This window comes from Pezoporus flaviventris, unplaced genomic scaffold (assembly GCF_033815535.1).
Source record: "Pezoporus flaviventris isolate CSIRO_AGI_PZ_B2104156 unplaced genomic scaffold, CSIRO_AGI_Pfla_v1 ptg000036l, whole genome shotgun sequence".
Lineage (NCBI taxonomy): Eukaryota > Metazoa > Chordata > Aves > Psittaciformes > Psittacidae > Pezoporus > Pezoporus flaviventris.
The window spans coordinates 23,436,873-23,456,886 of NW_026892584.1; the positions used below are offsets into that span (position 1 = coordinate 23,436,873).

Sequence of the window (20,014 nt, forward strand, 5' to 3'; positions counted from 1 at the left end):
CTGTTATAAATTAAAGCCTACAAAACTTGGAAAATGAAAAGCAAATCACTAAGACTGCAGTTTCTGCACTGTCATTTTTAGATATTAGGTTTCCCAAGAGGGTGCAAATCAACCACCAGTTAAACAAGCAGTAATTACCAGCTTTAGTAAGGAGTCAGGAATCATCAGTAAATTCCACATTGCACAGAAGCTTGCAAAAATAAGTTATTCATCATTCAGTTCACACTCAAGTCAGCCAGAGAACTCTGAAAGTCAAACGGCAAGACACCAGCAAAGTTTGAAGGCAGATAAAAAAAAACAGCTCCATAGAGAGGGCTTTCCCTGCCTCCCAGTGCTTCTAGAAAGGGGAAAAAAACAAGTTCCCTTAGCTGATAGCCAGGACCATGCTGTGAGGCACCATTCGGCTACATTTCATAAAATAAGCAGAGCTGGAATGGACTGATACTTGGAACAAAATGCCGCAGAGAATACCTCAGCTAGAAGAGGCTCATAAGTAGAAACAAACACTGCTTAATAGGAAGCAGTGATGACAGGCCAGAAGGAGATGCTACCTTCGCCTGCTAGCGCTAAGCAAGGGCCCCCATGCACTCCTAGCGCAGACTGTATAGGTGGTATTGTAACCTATACCGATCCTGTATTTTCTTCTCAGAACTAGTACGACCTTTGTAACCAGCAGAGAAAATTCTGACCCGCATAACTATCCTACCAACACCAACCACCCTTACAGACTAAGCTAAAGACTCCATAATGTTTTGCCATTTCCTGTACCAGATTTGTCCTGTATAGTGCTGAACAGGTACTAGTTTTGATCCCTGGTATAGATTATCTCTGCATACAGCTTGTACATCAAATAGTTAAATTCAGAAATTACTTGTAAAGTCTCTTAGATGACAGGTACTATACAGACACAAAGCAATACTGACCTACGATACCAATATTATAGTTATCTGGAAAACCAAGGTATTAATAAGAATTAATGATGCTATAGCCACTGCAGCTTTCAGATGCATTTTTATTTGGTTGCACACTTCCAAGTTCCCCAAATTTCAGTCCAATATGTGGTTTTCAGTCCCAACCTTAGCACAAGCAAAAATTACTCTATCAGACTTTAGGAAATGAAGACTACCAGGATTCACTTGATTGACTTGGGTCTGACTGCATATTGTACTCCACCTGATTTTAGTCTGTAGACACGCACAGTCTGTGCAGCCAGAAAGGGAAAGGCACACAGCATGTTCTACATTAAAAGAACATGAGTAGTCTGACATTTCATGATCAAAGACAAGAGATTCTCCATTGAGGCTTGTCTGACACACAGGCACAATGAGGTGTTTCTTTAGTACTTTCTTGTTGCACTCAATTACACCCAAGTGTTTTCTACTATGTAGCTTATAATGGAATTATTTGCGAAAATTATTAAATACTAGTTTGTTTGAATTTATGGAAGTTAACACAATCAACTGCTATACATGAACTAGCAAAATTGGTCTATTTTAATACTTTCTAGAGATGGGAGGGAACAGAGAGAAGAAAATCACATTAAAACATTAAAAATAAAAAATAATCAGAGACATTAGATTCATTAGAAGGCGAATCACTAATTTCAAGCAGGGAGTGACTGTGAAACCCTGCTTGCTTCAGTCAAAACATGAAATGGGCTTCATTAACAGTATTACACGAGAAACCAGTACCTCATTCCCTCACCCATACCTTGAGTATCAGCCTTCAGTCAAACAACTGTTATGGAGCTAAACCTCCTCTTTGATCAGCTTCTTGCTCAGAGGTGGAAGCAAGAGAGAGAAAAAGCTGTGTGAGGAAGGAGCCTATTTTCAGAAATTGAGAAACACTGGGGAAAGTGATAGAATTTGGCAGGCCAACACACCTGCAATGTTTCACTTCAACTTTCATCTTCATACAGAGGCCTAAACCAAGGCCACTTGGATAACATCTAAATAGCACAAAAAGCCAACACAAACAACAATAAAACCCCTAGGGCAGTTACCTTCTTTCATGAAATGCAAAGCAGATTGAACTACAAACTCAGCTATAAGCACAGTTTCCTGAATATATCTCCTTCATTAGCTTGCCAGAGTCCTACACAACAAAGGTACCTTGGATGCAAGTGACAAGTATCTACTGAAGGGCCAAACAAGCCATGGCAAACAGACACGAAAGACTGATAGGACCTTGTACCAGCAGGTGACTCATCTCTGGAGCATTATATCTTAGAGAGATCGATATGATCACACCTACTTTTGCTCCTTGATCCTGTAGTATATCAGCAACCCTGAAAATTTTAGGGAAAAGGAGGAGACATTTCTATGGCCAGGGAAGCAGTCACACAAATGAGAATACATTCACTTTAAGTCTTCCAAGAACTGGAAACCTCACCTCTTACTTTTTATTCTATTTGGTCTTTTTATATGCACTGTTATAGGTTGATTATTGTTTCCAGGTGCAGAGGCACATTTTGGAGAATTTTCTGAGGAACAGCCTGAGAGCGGGAACTGTCGGAAAAACTACTGCTCTCATCTGCAGGAAAGACATGCAAAAATACCGATTTATCTTTGCTTACCAACCAGAATGCTATTATTATCTGACATTATTCTAATTACCATAAAATGGAAGACTGCTTCTACTTATTAATCTTCTTCTAGAACTAAGTGTAGAAACAAAAAACTACCCATGAAAGCTCTGTTCATGGATTATCTCCATGACACTCAGCTGTTGATGTTGGGCATGTTATCTAGTAGTAGCTTAAGGAGCACCCACTAAGCTTTCAAATCTTACAGAATCTGTCTTTAAGGAAGCTAGATCACAGACTGATGCTGCTTAAAAAAATTAGCTCCCTGTTAAATGAATCTGTGACGGGGCTTATGCGGCCTTTCTTCTGATTGACAACAAAATTTAGTTCTTCATGACCCATTAATGTGAAGGACAGCTTCAGCTTGTGACTATTTTTATTTCTTTTCTTAGCAGAGCCGCCACTTAGAAATAAATCTGAATGCCCTTCAAGTTCAAGCTGGCTGCCAGGGCAGTGCTACTGTGAAGTGGAAAGCCACAGAACAGCCACACTTCGTGTCAGCAGCAACTGTCTGTGACTGTCAAGAGAATAGAGAGCAATTGCAAACAGAGTTTTGGAGACAGTGGCTGTCCCCACTGCTGGATATTAGCTGGGATCCTGAAGTGAAGGGGCAGTTCAGGAAACTATGAAAGGACACAGCCAAGGGAGAAGTTTTCCAGGCTTCCAAGGAGAGAAATCAGACTTGTGGTTTGCTGGGCAAAAGAGTCACAGGCATCTTCCAGTGCACAGTGTCTACACTGCCCCTACCCCTTTTTTTTCTTCTCCCCTCTTTAAAAAAGCAAAATAAAAGAACACGTCTTGCTTTCAGACCACCAAATTCCCAGGCATGGCCAGGAGAAAACAGAATAATGAAACTTATGGTAACAAATCTAAAATCACCATAGGATCCAAACCGTCCTTGCAGAGAGCATCTTTATTTCCTGTAATAATTAAAAGGATTAACCTCCTTGTTTGTTTAATTAAAATACATATTTCTGCAGATATGGCAATTAACACTTTTCTTCTGTTCCCCAGTTCTCTCATCTTCTGCAAGGGCAAAATCACTGGCAGTGTTCAAGACCATGCTGGACAGAGCCTTGGGTGACATGGTCAAGTGTGAGGCATCCCTGCCCACGGCAGAGGAGTTAGAATTAAGGTCCTTTCCAACCCAAATCAGCCTATGATTCTAGGTAACATTTTTACTTAACATCCTCCTCTGACCTAAAACTACACTTCAGGCTGCACCGCTGCTCGTTGTGGTCGTTGTGCCTTGCACGCACACAGAGACAATACAGTCTCAGAAGAGATTAGCGTGCTGTGAAGAGCAGGCATACCATCACCGCGGGACCTGAAATTTAAAAGGCTATTGCCAGTGAATTAGTTCAGTCAGGGATATTCAGATTAAGTCTCCAATTAGCAGCTGTAAACATGCGCAGTGCATCAATGTATCAATAAAGGCTGTTTCAGTGCAGAAAGCCCGCCTGCCCCCGTGCCGCTGAGCTCTGGCTCGAGGCCAGCGGGATGATGGCTTAACGACAGTGCTACGTGCAGAGCGTGAGGCCATCCGCGATCAAACACAAACTTTACTCCAGAGTACACTTCACAGACACGCTGCGGAGGGAAGAGGGGAAACCCACGCTTGCAGCGCAGACTCCTCTGCTCTGGTTCTTACTGGTGTCCCTCCCCCTCCTGCTGCACCCACGCTCATTTCCCACACTTGGGAAAAGAAAAAAATAATACTCTTTAATCAAATTTTAAGATTATTTTTGCCTGTTCTTGCAGCCCTCTTTCATCACCCAGGAAACCCCTTCAGTCCCCTCCTCTCCCCCAGGAGCCAAACCGGGATGAGCTGCACTAAGGAAAACGCATCTCAAGCAATCAATGTAGACAGAGACAGCATCTCCTGTAATGAGTCCCAGGGGACGGGTGACAAGCACCACCCCGGCAGAAAAGCAAATTTGTAAGTAAGTGCAGGCTTATTAAGGAAATCTGTAAGGACCGTCGCTGTACATTCAGGTTCTCAGTGGAGAGTAAAGGCATGGTAACCAGCACAGACATCCTCTGCAGAATACCCTCATCTGTGTGGTAGAAAGATATTTTCATAGTGCCTTAAATATTCCATCCTTTCATTCTTTGTCAGCCCTTATATCCTTTTTCAGTTCTGCTACTAATCACCCACAGGATTACACCACATTTCTTCCCCCCCCCCCAGCATTTAAAGAACTGCATATATTTTGAAGCTCTTGCGAGTTAATGAAGGTCAGGAAAGACGGCCACAACGCAGGCAAACTGTTTTGTTGGTGTCAGAGTTGCCCAAGCTGGACAACATCCCTTTTTTAGCTCTTACTCATTTATTCTTAGCCTGTGGGCCCAGGGCAAGTGAGCAATGCTACCCATGAGACTTACCAGCTGACACAGCACCCCTAAACCTTCCCCTGAAGGTTTTGCTTTGGAGGCTCACAAGGGCAACCCAAGGTGCAGGCAGAGGAGGTGACGAGCCACCACCTCGAAGCAGATGTGCATGGGGACAGGGAGGCCCCAGCTGCACAGCACAGTCCCTCCTTCGGGCCACTTCCCGGGACACCTCTCGTGGCCTCACATGCCCCTGCCGCAGTGGAGGCAGCACCACACCAGGGAGGTTTTTTCTTTGTCCCCTTTGGCTCAGTGTTAAGTCTCTCTCCACAGCCAGAGGAGGACAAGGTTCAGACTAACACGGTCACACTTGCCGGGTACCCCAATCACGCCTCAAGGGTCCTCCCAAAACTGTCAGAGCTGTCTGGGCTTCTGAGGCTGCTATGACATTATTGCATTACATAAACACAGAGGGATGAATGGTTCTCAAGTGTTTGTTATCACAGCAGTTGCACCAAATTAAGGCTAATTGATGAGACCAGTTATCTCCTATGTTAACTTTGGAAGGAGGCAGACTCACTCACATCCCCCAACCCATTTTTGCCTCCCCACCACGTTGTCAGAGGACCTTGCCTGCACAAGCACATTTGTTCCTGCACAAGATTTTGTGTGAATGAATATTTACATTATTTTAATGAATTTTGTCTACAATCTATATTAGATATAATAGATTACCATCAGATAATTTCTGCTATGCTTGAACAACATGTGTAGTCTCTACCTCTAAGGCTTCGCCTGCAGATAAAGTTGTACTGCTTTGACTACACTGTACATTTCAACAGCACAATCTCTCTAGTGTGTGTGCAATTAAAAGGAGCGAATGTGTATACAGTGACAGCACTTTTCCCCACACAAGGGGAATAGGCTTTCCAGATTCAAGGAATTTCGAATAATATAATATAATGTAATAACTATACACCTGTTTTAAGGTTGGTTAGTGAGGAAAAAAAAAAATCCCAAGGGTTGTAATGGCTCCCTCCACACCATCTACACAGTTGGTACTTGCCCCAGTTAGATGTCTGTAGACAGAAACTAGGCAACTCTGAGCAAAGAAAGCATGCATAAACACAGACATGCATGCACACAACAGAGTTCCAGCCTTACATTTGCACATATTAAAGTTATTCACAAAAGCTCTCAACTCATAGACAAAGAAGCCTGGTCTCAAACTCAGCTGCAGGCAACATCAGACTCCAGATCTGAACACGGGCTGCCGAATTCCCAGTTTTCCACTGGTCAAGCCTCTCCCACGGATTTATGCTGCCACCACCTGACAGAAGAGACCAACCCTCCAGGCTGACTGTGCTGTGGCTACTGCCACAGGCTTCAACCCGCTGGCCGAGACAGTGGCCCTGCACAGCCATGGGACACAGCCATGCCTCAAGGGCTCCCTGCCCAGCTGCCCCCCAGCCCATTCCTGCCGGCTGCTCCGCTCCGCCTCTAGAACCTCACCCAGGCGCTCCCACTGCAATTCACTGAAGAAAGGGCCCTTGGGAGGTTTCTCAAAACACACTTCAGGATTGGGTCTTAAAATAACAATGTTCTTGGGCATTCAAGGTAGTTTCTGCAGGAAGCAGCACAGCAACTGTTGAACAGGGGAAGTGTTCTCTCTGGTATGGGTTCAGGATGTTTCCTGAGGATGCAGAAAGCCTAGAGTAGTCTTTCTGGCTCTGTTCCCTCCTTTTTCCTTTTCCCCTCCAAAACCTTTCCTCTCTGGCAGCCCGTGTGATGAGAGCAGCATGTATTCGGAGCCACCGCAGGGGCAGCTGCAGGTGAGCCAAGCTGGCAGTTGGATGGGAGCTGCTCTTCCGGGATGCCAGCTGGTTGGGCAGCCAAAGAAAGCAACCTTCATCCCTGTCTCTTCTATTCCTTGGGATTGAGATGAGAGATGGTAGCTGCACAGGCACGACTGGCTGTGGTAACAGTTGTGGCAAGAAACAACCTGGTGAGGGCCTGCAGCTGGCTTTGCTAGAGGTGTGGGGTGCAAGTGCTGCTCTGCAGTGGGAAACACAGAGGGGGAGGCAGGACAGATACGTAGTGGCAGATCAGAGCTATAGGCTGTATATGCATATTTAGGAGTGGGGGTGAAGTATGTACTATCTATGCCCTTAACTATGGTCATCGTTGGCACAACTGGTGCCTTTTCCAACTGCAACCAAGACGCTGTACTAATACAGCTCATAATTAGTAGCAGTAGCTTCTATAGCTGGAAACAGGCCTTCTACCATGTGCCAGCAAAAGACAGAGTAAACTAAAAGAAAAAAAATAAACCATATGTATTTATCTCAGTTGCAGACATCTTAGATAACTGTAAAGAAACAAAGACCAAACAAGTCAATTACATTTTTATACTTGCCAAGAAATTATCGCAGTGAGTGTCACACTGGCACTGAGCCTTCAGGTCACCAGTGAGGCATCAGGTTATGTACCTAGAATGGTAAAATGCATAACTTTGACACTTCATTCTTTGACCACCATCTAATGCTGAATTACAGTAAATTTGGCAATAAGGACTGGCATTTGCAAACCCTCTCATTGCTTCTCTGTGAAGAGGAAGTCTGTAAAACAGTTAACCAGGCAGTGACCCTTCCTGTTGGCCTGCTTCAGAGGCACCATACACATACTCCACAGACAATGGAAGAGAGAAGACAAGTTAATTTAACAGAAACATTGGTGAACAGTGTAAAGAGTTATCAATGCACCCTGGGGACACTGTTCTCTTTGTGCACATCTAGTCACGTGCCATGGTTTATATATCTTAACAGCAGGACATATTACAGCATTTACAGTAAATCTTCTCCTTTTTGCACTTCTCAAACCACTTCTACCAGATTCCCTACAGGGAATCAGAAGGGGAAGGTGCAGTGCACACATAGTCTTCATCAGGAAGCACAACACCCTAAGACTGTTAACAGCCTAGGAACAGGCAAGTTGAGGATTGACACTTCTGCCTACCCTCCTCCCCCTCTCTCCCCCCCCCCCCCCCCAATATCTCCTCTCACAAATCCCTCTTGTTCTGCCTCTTTTGGGGTGGTTTTTTTTCCTTCCTTCTTCTTGTACTACTCACATGGTCCAGTGAGTGAGGGACTGTAGGAGACTTTCAGCACTCCCTGGAGCCTCAGAGCAGTCAGGAAGCTCCATGCTGGCATCTACCACCTTGAAGCCTGCTGTCCAGCAAACCGTACCTTGTCCCCTAGACTTTTCCCACTAAAGATGGTGTTCCCCAGCCTGCACTGACTAGCACCTATCTCCCTGTATGAATTACAGCAATAACTACTACTATTAATGGTATAAAACAGGTTTGCCACAAGACAGTCAACTGGAATGGCCAGATAAAAACCATACCTGCCATCCATAACTTCCATCATATAAGGCTCCTTGCTCCCTCACAAGACACCATGTAAAAGATGGCCTGTATTTCACATCTCAGACAAAATGTAGACAAAGACTGGGCACAGCACAAGAAATCACTACAGTATTTCCTCAAGTTTTCTAAACATTCTAGCATAGCCTAAGCCGAGCACCAAAGTATGTGCTTCAGGCCCACTGATTTAAAAGACCCTTTAGAAAAAACTAATTAAGTGAATTGCTGAACTGAGGCCAATACTTTAAAAACATTTGCCTCATCAATCTGTTTAAAAAAAATTAGAGTGCAAGAAGACATAAGCAATGATTAATTATTATTATGACTTGCAGACAAGAAAAATGCAAACATATTTCTTGTCTGGATTTTCAGGTCTAAAAAGAAAGCACAGGAAAGAGTCTACTGTGACCGAAGAATTCATATGAACTAGATATATACGAGACTCAAAATGATTACCTTTTTGCTTCGAAGTAGGATGGAATGACTTCATGTTTGGCAAAAGTTGTGGCTACCCTGACATTTTCAGCTGACAAGGCTTTGGACAAACTGTTTCCAGCCTGTGTAGATACTGTGTTATGCTGTACTCCTGCAATTTACACTATTCATTTTAAACAGGGTGGCTTTTGGTATGATGGTGTAGTAAGCCTCCATGGAACTACTACGGTCACATGATTTTTTTATTTGCAAAAAATCAGAGCAACAAGTAGCTTGTTTAATCAGCTGCTTTCTACTAAGTGCTTTGTATGGTGTAAGTTTCTTTGTCTACTAATATTATCAAACCACAATGACAAGAGAAAAATGACTGTAGGGAAAAGCTCCTTCTGTCACTGAGAGATAGTAGATGCATATGTGAGAGTGAGTGATGGAAGGGAAATAGGGCTTACAGCTCTCTCCAAATCATTCACAGGAACGGTCAGGAGTGGTGCGCTGACGGGATGACATGCCTGTGAATAGTTTAAACAGTAGGAGATAGATAGTCTACTTGGCATGAGCCTCCTTCATCCGTTTCCTTCCTCCACCTCACTACCCAAACAGCTAGAGAGACTTTTTTGCTTTTCTGACCAATTCCCCGTCATCTCTTTTCAAAGCAATGAAATGTCTGAAACAAATTATTATGTAATGTTACCACACACACACACACACCCCCCCCCCCTTTGCCACATTCTGTGCCAATGCATGTTATTCACCCCAGACCCCACCACAGAGATCATCTGCTGCCCTAGGCACAGGTACCAGCAGCAATTTCCAAAACACCTCTACCTTAGAGCTCCTCTACTAATCCAATAAAACCTTTTCACAGAAGCTTATGGAGTCTTGTGTTGCTGGCAGCTTTCTAACAATGTTATTTCAGTCTTCAGCTTTGTGACAGAAGGATTACAGTAATGATAAATCCAAAGAGGGCTTCAAATTCCCTCGAGCTGGTACGCACACATCCCGCGTCTCCATAAATCTAAAACCAGCACCACTTACTCACAGGCTTCCCTTGCTGACCTTCTCATTCTCACAAGCCAGGCCTCACAAGATGGATGAGCACTGTGTGGCCTGCTGGTACCAAAGGACCACTTGCCCCTGACACAATGGAAAAAGACAATCCAATTGAAACAGAAACAGGAAAAAACTTCTTAAAAAGTGAATAAATAAAAAAAAAACCAACACAAAAGTACTTTGACTTTGTAAGCATCATCTTGAAAAATTTGATAAAAGTATTGATCTCTCCCAAGTGTGGCAAATCTGTCCAGCAAGCATCAAGATTTCATCTGATTAAAAATGCATTCATTTTGGGGTCATTGTGGTTTTATCTTCTCCCTCTATCCAACCCTTTCCACATATGGAATGGAATTGCTGAAGGAATACAGACATGCTTGAAAACCCCCACCACCTCAGGGAAAAAAAATAAAAATAATAAAATACAAAAAAAAAATCTGTCTAGCACATAAGAAAAAGGGGGAGACACTTCCACACATTAAATCAAAGACCTTGCTCAGGAAGCAACATGCAAGGTAAGGCTGTATTACAGAGACACCATCCAAATAAGTCTGCAACACACTCAAAGAAAGAAGAGTTTACTCTGAAATCAAATAAAGACACTGGTATTAACATAGGCAGCTGGAATCCTTAATGCAAAGAAAGAAGTTCACTTTTACTGTGTACAGGCTGCCCTGCATCAGTGTTATGAGCACAAATCCTCCTCCATTTAAACATATGCTGTTGTTAGCGGTAGTGAGCTGTAGTGAGCTGTAATGAACTGAATTATTCATTAATAATTACCTTGGGAAAAGGCTGCATACAAATATTAATAACCAGGACCAGCCCCCCTCCCTTCCAAAATGCAAGCTCAGCAGGAGGGCACTGACCTCTGAATCTTGCCTTTTCCCTGGTGGCTCTCCCAAGGATACTGTGCCTTGCAATGGTGTGCACACCCCTGCTAGTCCAAAGGACAAACACTCCCCGTACCCAGAGGCATTATGCCACCCGTATTACCGTGTCCCTCCCCACACGGCTGTGGAAGGTTTACACTGACATTTAATAAGCAATGAGCCCTCATACAAAGACAAACTGAGAGGCACGTATTTACTTCAGGCATACTGGCAGACACAACAACAGGGCTACCACTGCAAGTCTCTGGCTTTAAGAGCCCATGTGGTGCTGAGAAAGAACAGTCACAACAATGGATAAGAAGGTACTGAGGAAAATATACTACCAAAATAGACAAATTTCACTGCTTTTCCATCATTGTCTAACTCATTAAGCACTGCTTGACTGCAAAATTACACACAATATATAAGAAAAGTCAGGTAACCTGCCCTGATGCAACAAACAGATAGACAAACTCGGGATAAACAAACCACTTTGCTATTAATGACACCTGAGAGCTCAAATTTATTTTGTTTCTCTTGCAGGATTAGCCACCTTCTGCCTTTCTCCATGACTACTACATCTGTAAAGCACATGGACAGGCTCCTAATGCAAAGCAAGAAAAGTAGCTGAGTGGTTACAGACTTCTCCACAACAGAGGGAAAGGAGGCCCAACAGCAGCCATCTGCTCCCAATGGCTCCAGTGCACACACGCTGAAGACAGCACTTTTTCCCCCCTGCCTGCCACGGGGTAAGTCTACCAGTGCACTGCAGTCAGCTTCTTAAGAGTAATAATATATAGCAAGTACCAAACTCAAGTTGATTGTAACTTCAACACCCAATTGTGAGCTCAAACACTATTCCATAGAGGCTGCCCGTGATTCTGAACCAAGTTACAGGTATATGCATCGGTGTCTGTAAAATATTGACCCGTTTCTCCAATGCCCTGTCCCTGCTGAGTGAAGAACCAATCTGAAAGATTCTCTGGGTGCCACTTTCAGAGAAGTATCTTCTGAAAGTTTCAAAAAATCATCAAGAATAATTTGATGAGGAACAAAAACAAGAGCCAATATGCCCAGGTTTATACTCATCTAACGTTTCGATTGTCAAGTAAAAATTATACATTCCCGTGTATAATTAACCAGGCTAACTAATCTTGCTTGACAAACACAGATATAAACATCAGCTTTGACAGTGAGCCAAAGCAACCACTCTAGGATCTGTGCCAGTGCTGAATTCCTCAGTCTGATATCATAAAATGACTTGTCTGTTGTATTTGCAGTTCCAGTGGCTCTGGACTCTGCCGGCAGCCAGCCAGAAGAACAGATTTGAACTTACCCTTTACGCCAGAACATGTGCATTTGATTAGAAGAAAGAGAAATTATGCATATTTCTTCTGGATAATGGTATTCATCAGACCTCCCATTGTAAACTAATTGCAAGGCACGCTGCTTACACACGTATCAAAAATACTTCGTAACATATAATAAACCAGTATATTTTCTATAGGCAGTATTGCTCTTCAGCTCTATCACCAGTTTTGTTTTCCTGTACTTCAAATGAGAAAATTCAGCATTTCACTCCGTTTTAGTTGCAAAGGATACAATTTGAATGCTATAGAAGAGAAAAATTTTCTTTCTTCATACATACATGCAAAAACTCTCACCTCATTACTTTAGTTACAAGGGACTTGGTAAAACCACTCAATCCAAGCCCATGACATGTCATGCATTTCTTCAGCCCTCAGGACTAGACATCTTGGTAACAACCTGCTTAACAGACCACGTTTCACAAACTACTTAAGAATACCCCATCGTGTGTGGTAGGCAGAAGGACCCTACCAGAAAACCCTACCCAATGCTTTGGTTTCCAGCACTCACTGGCCATGAAATACCACCACAAAAGACCTGCTTCTCCTGTGGCAGTCAGAGAGGCCACCAGGGTGAGCAGGGAGGTGTCATAGCTATAGGTGGAAGATGCAGAAAACATCCCACAAAAAAGTGAAAGGCCCACACAGAGACTCTGAAGCAAGTTCTCAATAAGGTTCACATCCCACAGGGACTAAATAAACTAATCTTACATTGAAAACACATTGTTTTTTTTCTCTTCAGGCCATATACTTGCACTGAATGCAAGCCGTTGGGTTCCGAGATAAAATCAGTCATGGGCTTCCTTCAATACAGGTCAGCTCTCAGAATTATGACTTTCTGCCTTATTTTCTAACCAGCAGGACTTACTAGCATCAAGCAAGTGACAACACAAGTTCAAGGTCCCCAAAGGCAGCCCTGACATAGATTTCAACCCACGATGGCACCCGAGAGGATACCAATGACTCACAGCAGGACACGCTGCCATCAGGACTAGGGTGCAGAGTCCAGGCAAGGCACAGCCACACCAGTTCAAAGTACCTTCCACCCCTCGCCCACGAGGGCCAAGGCAGCCCACTGGCGGCACATCAAGCGCCAACTCAGCCACAGTGGCCACGAAAGCAGGTGCTGCCAGCATCACTGCGGGACACTGCCTGACCACAAGGAGAGCTGCCCTTCTCCCACAGAGGCAGAGTGTGAAAGGGGGAATAGCCACAGCCTCTCAGCAGCAACGAGCTACCCATCCATCCTGCCACAAACATTTCCACACACCAGCCATCTGACTCGGTTCCTAGAAAAAAAAAAAAAAAACAAACAAAAAACCCCACCAAAACTATGGGCTCAAAGGAGACATTTCTCAGATGGCTTCTTCTGGAATATTTCACTAAATTCTTTTTATGTTGTTGCTTTTAATTTATATTTTTATAACAGGGACTTTTCTACAGGGCAGCACATCAAGCCCCCACACATGCCAGTTAACCCCAAGAACAGGCACTGGCACCTGAGGAGCAAGAAGCTGCAGCACATCACCCTTTCCGCTGCCGTTTCCAGCACATCACCTAACGCAGGTGTGCTCCAGGTGACTGGCCTCACAGATCAGGCTGCAGCTTTGCTTCCAGGCCCCAACTACCCACCAGCTCCAAAGCTCTACCAAGCATCAAAGCTCGAGCAGAATGGAGACAGGTCCTCAAAACTAGAGCAACCTCTGTCACATGAACCTTTTCACTCTGAAGAAAAGCCTGAGCTATCCTTAATCATTTACCTACTAGAAAAAGGGAACCACTGCATTATTTTTTATAAAAGAGAAACTCTAGCCAAGGAGAATGCAAAAGCTAACAAGCAGTACATTGGGTCTGTCAACAAAAGAGTGCTTTAGAAGAATGTTGTCTGGTTATTTTGATCATTTAACCATGTTAGCTAATATTTTAAAATATGACTTACTCCAAAGACAGATTTGGATCACTGGTCTGAAAAGATGAAAGGTTACATTTCATTATCAGCCCTCAAATGTCAACCAGCAGCTCTTAAAGAGTATCCAGTACCCTCATAGTTTTACTTCTGTCCATTCTCTTTGATGCAATCTTAACTTTCTTGTAATGCGGTTGAAATTCATTCAGACTCATTTCTGTCATGTAGCTACAAGGAAAGTTTCCTTTATTGGACAAAAGTCCTTCTTGTCTTCTTACATTTGTGTAGCTACAAAAATAATATAAAGCACTTCACACTAAGCAGATAGTAAGCTGACGAAAGTTCATTTACTAAGCAAACTTATCCCCCTCTTCTAGCACTTAAGCTGAAGATTAAAGTCATACTATTGGTTTAAAAGCATAAACCTCTAAATAATGAGGCTGATATTACACAGATTCATTTTCAAGACAAGAGGAGTTAAAACGTAGCCAAAGGCTTAAATTTTAGTTTAGTTGCTCTGGACTCTTATTTCCATCTAATACCTATATCTCAAAACAGTAATTTCTAATAGCACTTGTCCAGCTAAGAAGTTCTGGTCCAGTTGCTCAGAAACACCCCACAACCTTCCAAATGTTAAGCTGTGGAAGTTTTGTGGGCATCCATTTATGCGTATAAGCTAGTAGATAAAAATACACTGAATGTAGGATTTTTGTGTATGCTTTCACAAAACCAGAAGACAAGCAGAATGACTGAAAGGTAGAAGGGAAATGTCTGTAGGTGACGTGGGAATCTGCATGCACTGTAGTAGTCAGTTGGTTAGTCACAGGAATATCTTCTGTCTGAAGGCATCCCACATCTCAGTTACAGATGGCAGCTGCTATTCCAGGGCCACACATATCCATGGCACTTATTATTATAATAAGGGGAATGGTTACTATTAATTTCTGACAGAAATTCCTCATAGTTTTACAAATTATACTGAGTCCCTTTCAAAGCTGAACTGTTGTGTAGCACTTCCATATACTGGAAGAGAAGACATCTTTCACACTAAAGCACAAGGGCCTAAAGTCTCTATAGAAAGGAGCTATTTATAAAACACTCTGTCCTGTCTGTTACTGCTATTTGAACAAAAATGACTGCAAGAACACTGCAACTCAGGTTTAAAATAATCTCTACAACCCCAAAAGACCTTTCCCCCCACCCAGTGCCAACGGCCTGCATGCATCCAGTTGACTTTTTTTTCCAAATACCTTGTGAAAATGCTGGACAACCTCCTTTCATTCCAGTCCAACTTTAATGTAAGCCCCTGCTTCCCCCACACCCATGTAATCAGCAATGTAATGCAGCAATGCACTTCCAGCAGTAATCAGAGAAATAAAAGTCACCCAGAGAAAAAGAACTAGGATGACCTTAAAGGCATGCCAGAGCAGAATGGTTATTTATACCTCATAACACCAGGCTCGTACCAGGAGTAAATGAAATTCACTCTAGTCACATTCTAAACCAAATCTACACAAGGTTTAACTGAACTGATGATTAGTAGTTCAGTGGAGCTAAGCACAGGAGCAATGTTTCAACCTTTTATTATTCCCGCCACTGTGTGCAAGTGTGCAAGGGCACGCACACAGGTTTTAAGGTGTTCCCAAGCACTTCTAGATATCACCATACTGCTTTGTTTTCTGTAAAAAAAAAATAAAAAATAAAAAAAGAATCTCAGTAGCACTCACGCATCCCCCTATTCAGTGCAAATGAGGACCAAAAGAAATGATGACTTTTCACTTCTGTATTTTAAAAGTTTCATTATTTCTCTTTCTGGCATATCACTAAAAGAAACAGGTGTTCTGAAAATGTACAATAAATTCTAGAGTTCAAGTCAGAAACAAAGAAACAGGGACATTTTCAGCATTTGGGAAAATGAAGCAAACTTAGTTACAAGCCAGTACACTTCTGCCTCAGCAGAACTGAGAGGACTGCTGAGGAGAAACAGTTGGGGGTGTTGGCTGATGAGAAGCTCAGCGTGACACAGCAATATCCAGAAAGCCAACTATCCTGGGCTGCATACAAAGAAGTTTGACCAGCAGGTCAAGTGGGTGTCTTCTCCCCCATTTACTCCCCTCTTGTGAGAGCCCACCTGGAGTCCTGCATTCAGCTCTGGGTCCCCCAATATAAGGTGGCTGTGGAGCTGTTGGAGGCCAGAGGAGAGCCCCAAAGATGATCAGAGGGCTGGGGCACCTCTCCTATGGAGACAGGCTGACAAAGCTGGGCTTGTTCAGCCTGGAGACGACTCCACGGAAACTTCAGAGCAGCCTTTCAGTCCCTAAAGGGGGCCTTAAAAGAAACCTGAAGGGGGGCTTTTCACAAGGGCAAGTGATAACAGGACAAGAGGGAATGGCTTCAAACTTAAAGAGGGTAGAGTTATGTTAGACATTAGGAAGAAGTTCGTTACTGTGCAGGTGGTGAGGCACTAGAACAGGTTGCCCACGGAAGCTGTGGACTACCCATCCCAGGAAGTGTTCAAGGCCAAGCTGGATGGGGCTTCGAGCAACCTAGTGGAAGGTGGCCCTGTCCAAGGCAGGAGTTGGAACTAGACGATATTCAAGATAACTGTCAACCCAAATCATTCTATGATTCTTTCCTTGTCTGTTTTCACAGAATCACAGAAAAGCCAAGTTATCCCAAACTGAAGTTAAGACAACGTAAGTGCAAATAAACTTCACTGGAAGTAAACCTGCAGTACACGTGTCCTCTCAATTTCTGATAAGAAAAAAAAAAACCAAAGCAAAACAAAAAAAAAGTTTGCTCTGCTCAGACTAAGCATCCCCTGTTTTATACCATAAACCCAATGCAGCAACGATAACCTCTTGAACTATAAGACGCTGGCATGAGTTAGACCATCGAAACTGCTTTGGGTATCTCATGAGCACAACCACCCAAATAATGGGATCCGAGGCAAACGCCGGCGCAAGGAGCAGGCAGGTGCTTCCGAAGCTCTTCCCACCACCTGAAACAATGCTCCAGAGTGAAGGCATGATCAAGGCTAGACCTTTTTGGTGGGGTACTCCCCGTGTTGCCGGTCCGCTCTCTCCGCAGCTGGGGAGAGCGACAGACAGCGAGGGGTGCAGCAGGTCTCCGGTCCCATAGCCGGGAAATGGAGCTCCGCTTGCAGCCACGGGGACGGTGCGAAGCGATCCCGGTGTCACAGCCAAGGGCCCGACCGGGATCCGTCAGCCAAACAGCCCGGCGCAGACCCAAGCAGGGCGGCGAGCTACACCGGAGCGGCGCAGGCAGTCCCGGCTCGACCTCCTCACCCGGACGCACCGGCAACGGCTGGCGAGCGGCTACCTATCGCGGGCGTCCCGCGCTGGTCAGCGCCAGCGCCTCCGCCATCCGGAGCGGGGCTGCGGGGACAGCCCAGCCGGGCTGCCTGAGCCGACACCCGCGGACAGCCAGGACACCGTACTGACGGGCGCCCGCGGAAACTTTGTCAGGTCTCACCAGCAGCTGCGAGGCGGGTCGATCCGGCCGGTCGCCGGTGCCTGCGGGCTAGCGCCCCGCGGCCCCTTACCTTGGATCGCTCCTTCACGTAGTACTTGCCGAGCCGGCTCCCGCAGTACATCACCAGCCGGTCTATCAGCGTGAGGAGGAAGTTGATGGCCTCGCAACCCTCCTCCGTGCCGCCGATCCACTTGATCTGGTCGCCGCGGAGGTGCCGCTTGGCCACGCCGCGGCTGGGGCCGGCCAGCTGCCCGTCAGCGAGCTCCCCGTCGCGATGCATCCGCTTCACCCGCTCCAGCACACAGTCCCCGACCACCTCCCCCAGGAAGTTGTCCAGGTAGCAGAAGCCGATGTCGTGCAAGCAGGGCACGACATACTCCAGGGCGATTCTCTCCAGGTCGAGCCTCATGATGTGCCCCAGCGGCATGGCGCGGCGGGGACGGACGGGCGCGCCGCTGCCCTGACGGCGCCCGCGTCGGGAGGCGATGCCCTCCGGGCCGCCGCGGACTCCAGCCCGAGCCAGACGGGAGCTCCGCCGCGGTGCGGGGCCAGGCGAAGTAAGGCGAGAGGAAAGTTTCTCCGCCGCGGCGGGCTGAGCTGCGCCCGTCCCGGCGGTGCTGCAGGAGCTCGAACAAGGTGCGGGAAGCTGAGCCGACGACCCCCGCCCACGACACAGCCGGGTCGGCAGATGGCCCCGCGCTGATTAATACGCCAGCTACGTGCGGGATGTGTGCTCGCTCCGCCGCACGTGGGTGGAGCCCGCCCGCGCGGCACAGAGCGGCACAGAGCGGCACAGCGCCGCGCAGCACGCACCGCCCCCTCCCCGCCCGCAGCCGGCCAGGACAGCCAATCGGCTGCTCCTGGGGGCGTGGCTATCCCGCGGGAGGGAACATGCGGCGGGGTTTTACACACGTGCGCTCGGGGGGCGGGGCCTGCGGTCCCGCGAGCCCCGCCTCCCCGGGGTGGGCGGGGCCAGCGCCATTGAGGAGTTGTACCATCGCATGTCGGCCCTGCAGCCCGCCGGGGCACCCGCACCCGCCTCGGGGTCCTGGGCCGGGCCAGGCGGGGTCTGTCGGCGCGCCCCGGAGCTCTCCCACCGCGTCTCGCTCCGCGGTGGCGGTTTGAGCACCTGGCGGAAGCATTTCGTTAGGCGGCAGGTACAGGTCTCCTGGGCCAGCAGTGCGCTGTTCTGTGAGACGTGTGTGTAATAAAGTCACGGTTCCCTGAGTTATTTCCCCTATTGCTGGCACCTCCCGGGCTGTCGGTGACTTCGTGCCGTGACAAACTTCATTCCGCGCTTCCAAGCGAAAACGCGTCTTTGCCCGGCGTTACCGGCTTTCGGTAACGCCGTCCCTGCACCAGCCGACCGCAGAGCACGATCCCGCTGCCGCTGTTCAGTCCGCCCCGGACTGAACGGCTTGCACTCAGCTCAAAATGCTTTCCGAAAAGTTAAAAGAACTGCCCAGCTCCGCTCACAGCACCCGACACGCCCGGGATTTGCTAAGCAAACAGACAAACCAACCAACCAAGTCTCCACAGAGACCAAAACTACAGCAATGCCACGTTACGGAGAGACGGTGTCCGCCGGCAAGCGGGGCTGGAAACCCAGCGGGACAGGGCATGGGGGGACGTGCCCGGAGGAGCCGTGTCGCAGGCTGGGTCGAGCGCCTGTCACGTCCCGGCAGAGCGGCCTGTCACGGCGCGGGAGTTACACGCGTCTCAGCTGGAACTCAGCACACTTCACCCCGTCCAGAATCCACGCTGAGTGTTCTCCCCGTCCAGCCACGAATCCCGCCGGGATTGCACGCAGCCCTGATGCTGCTTGAGCTGCGAACTGCCGACCCGGACACACGCAGGAGCGGGTCACGTATCCCACGTCTGTTCTGCTCGGGCTCTGCTGCGTGTGCCCCCCAGCACACAACACCAAGCACAGGTGGGGTCCTCCAAAATTACGCCCTGAGAACTCTATCGAGAGCCAAGCGATCAGATAAATTCATATGCGGTGAGATACAGATTGTCAAAGGACTTTATTCGATTTAGATACACACTTCACATTAAAGTGTGGTTATAATTAATAAGATACAATTCTGAATCTTATTAATCCCTTAAGGCTTCTCTGAAGAATCAGTCAGGCATGGTAAGCTAAGAGCAGCTGTAATAATCAGCAAGAGATGCAAGATTAGTTCAGCTGCACAATGTCAATGTTATGAAATTTAGATACATTAGGAAAGATTACGGCTGCATTGTTCTACCGTTCACACATTTTTGTCATGTAAAAGCCCTAAAATCCTTTGATTTTCTTGTTTTTTTTCCACCCTCTTGTTTACATGTACATGTGTGCACACAGCCCTGTGCCAGAATCAAGTATTTGTAGACTCTGAACATCGAGCCTTTTTATCAAATGTAATGCTGCCACTTTGGCAAGTCGAGGGCTGAGAGGGCTATCTTCTGGCTGTAGCTGAAGCTGGTCATTGCAGCTCTTTTTTTCTCCTTCTGATAGTCTTTTTGCATCAGGAAAAGCCACCTTAGAGAGAGTTGTGCCTTAGAAAG

General features: G+C 46.3%; 1 protein-coding gene across 1 annotated transcript in view; it reads right to left on the bottom strand.

The window, feature by feature from the left end:
• EGLN3 (egl-9 family hypoxia inducible factor 3) overlaps positions 1 to 18,236 on the bottom strand; it is a 30,790-nt gene extending 12,554 nt beyond the window's left edge. Inside the window, exon 1 of the mRNA XM_061463497.1 lies at positions 17,535 to 18,236. Within this exon, the coding sequence (XP_061319481.1) occupies positions 17,535 to 17,891 (357 nt within the window). The 5' untranslated portion in view covers positions 17,892 to 18,236. The remainder of the gene's footprint in view (positions 1 to 17,534) is intronic.
• Positions 18,237 to 20,014: the final 1,778 nt, after the last annotated feature.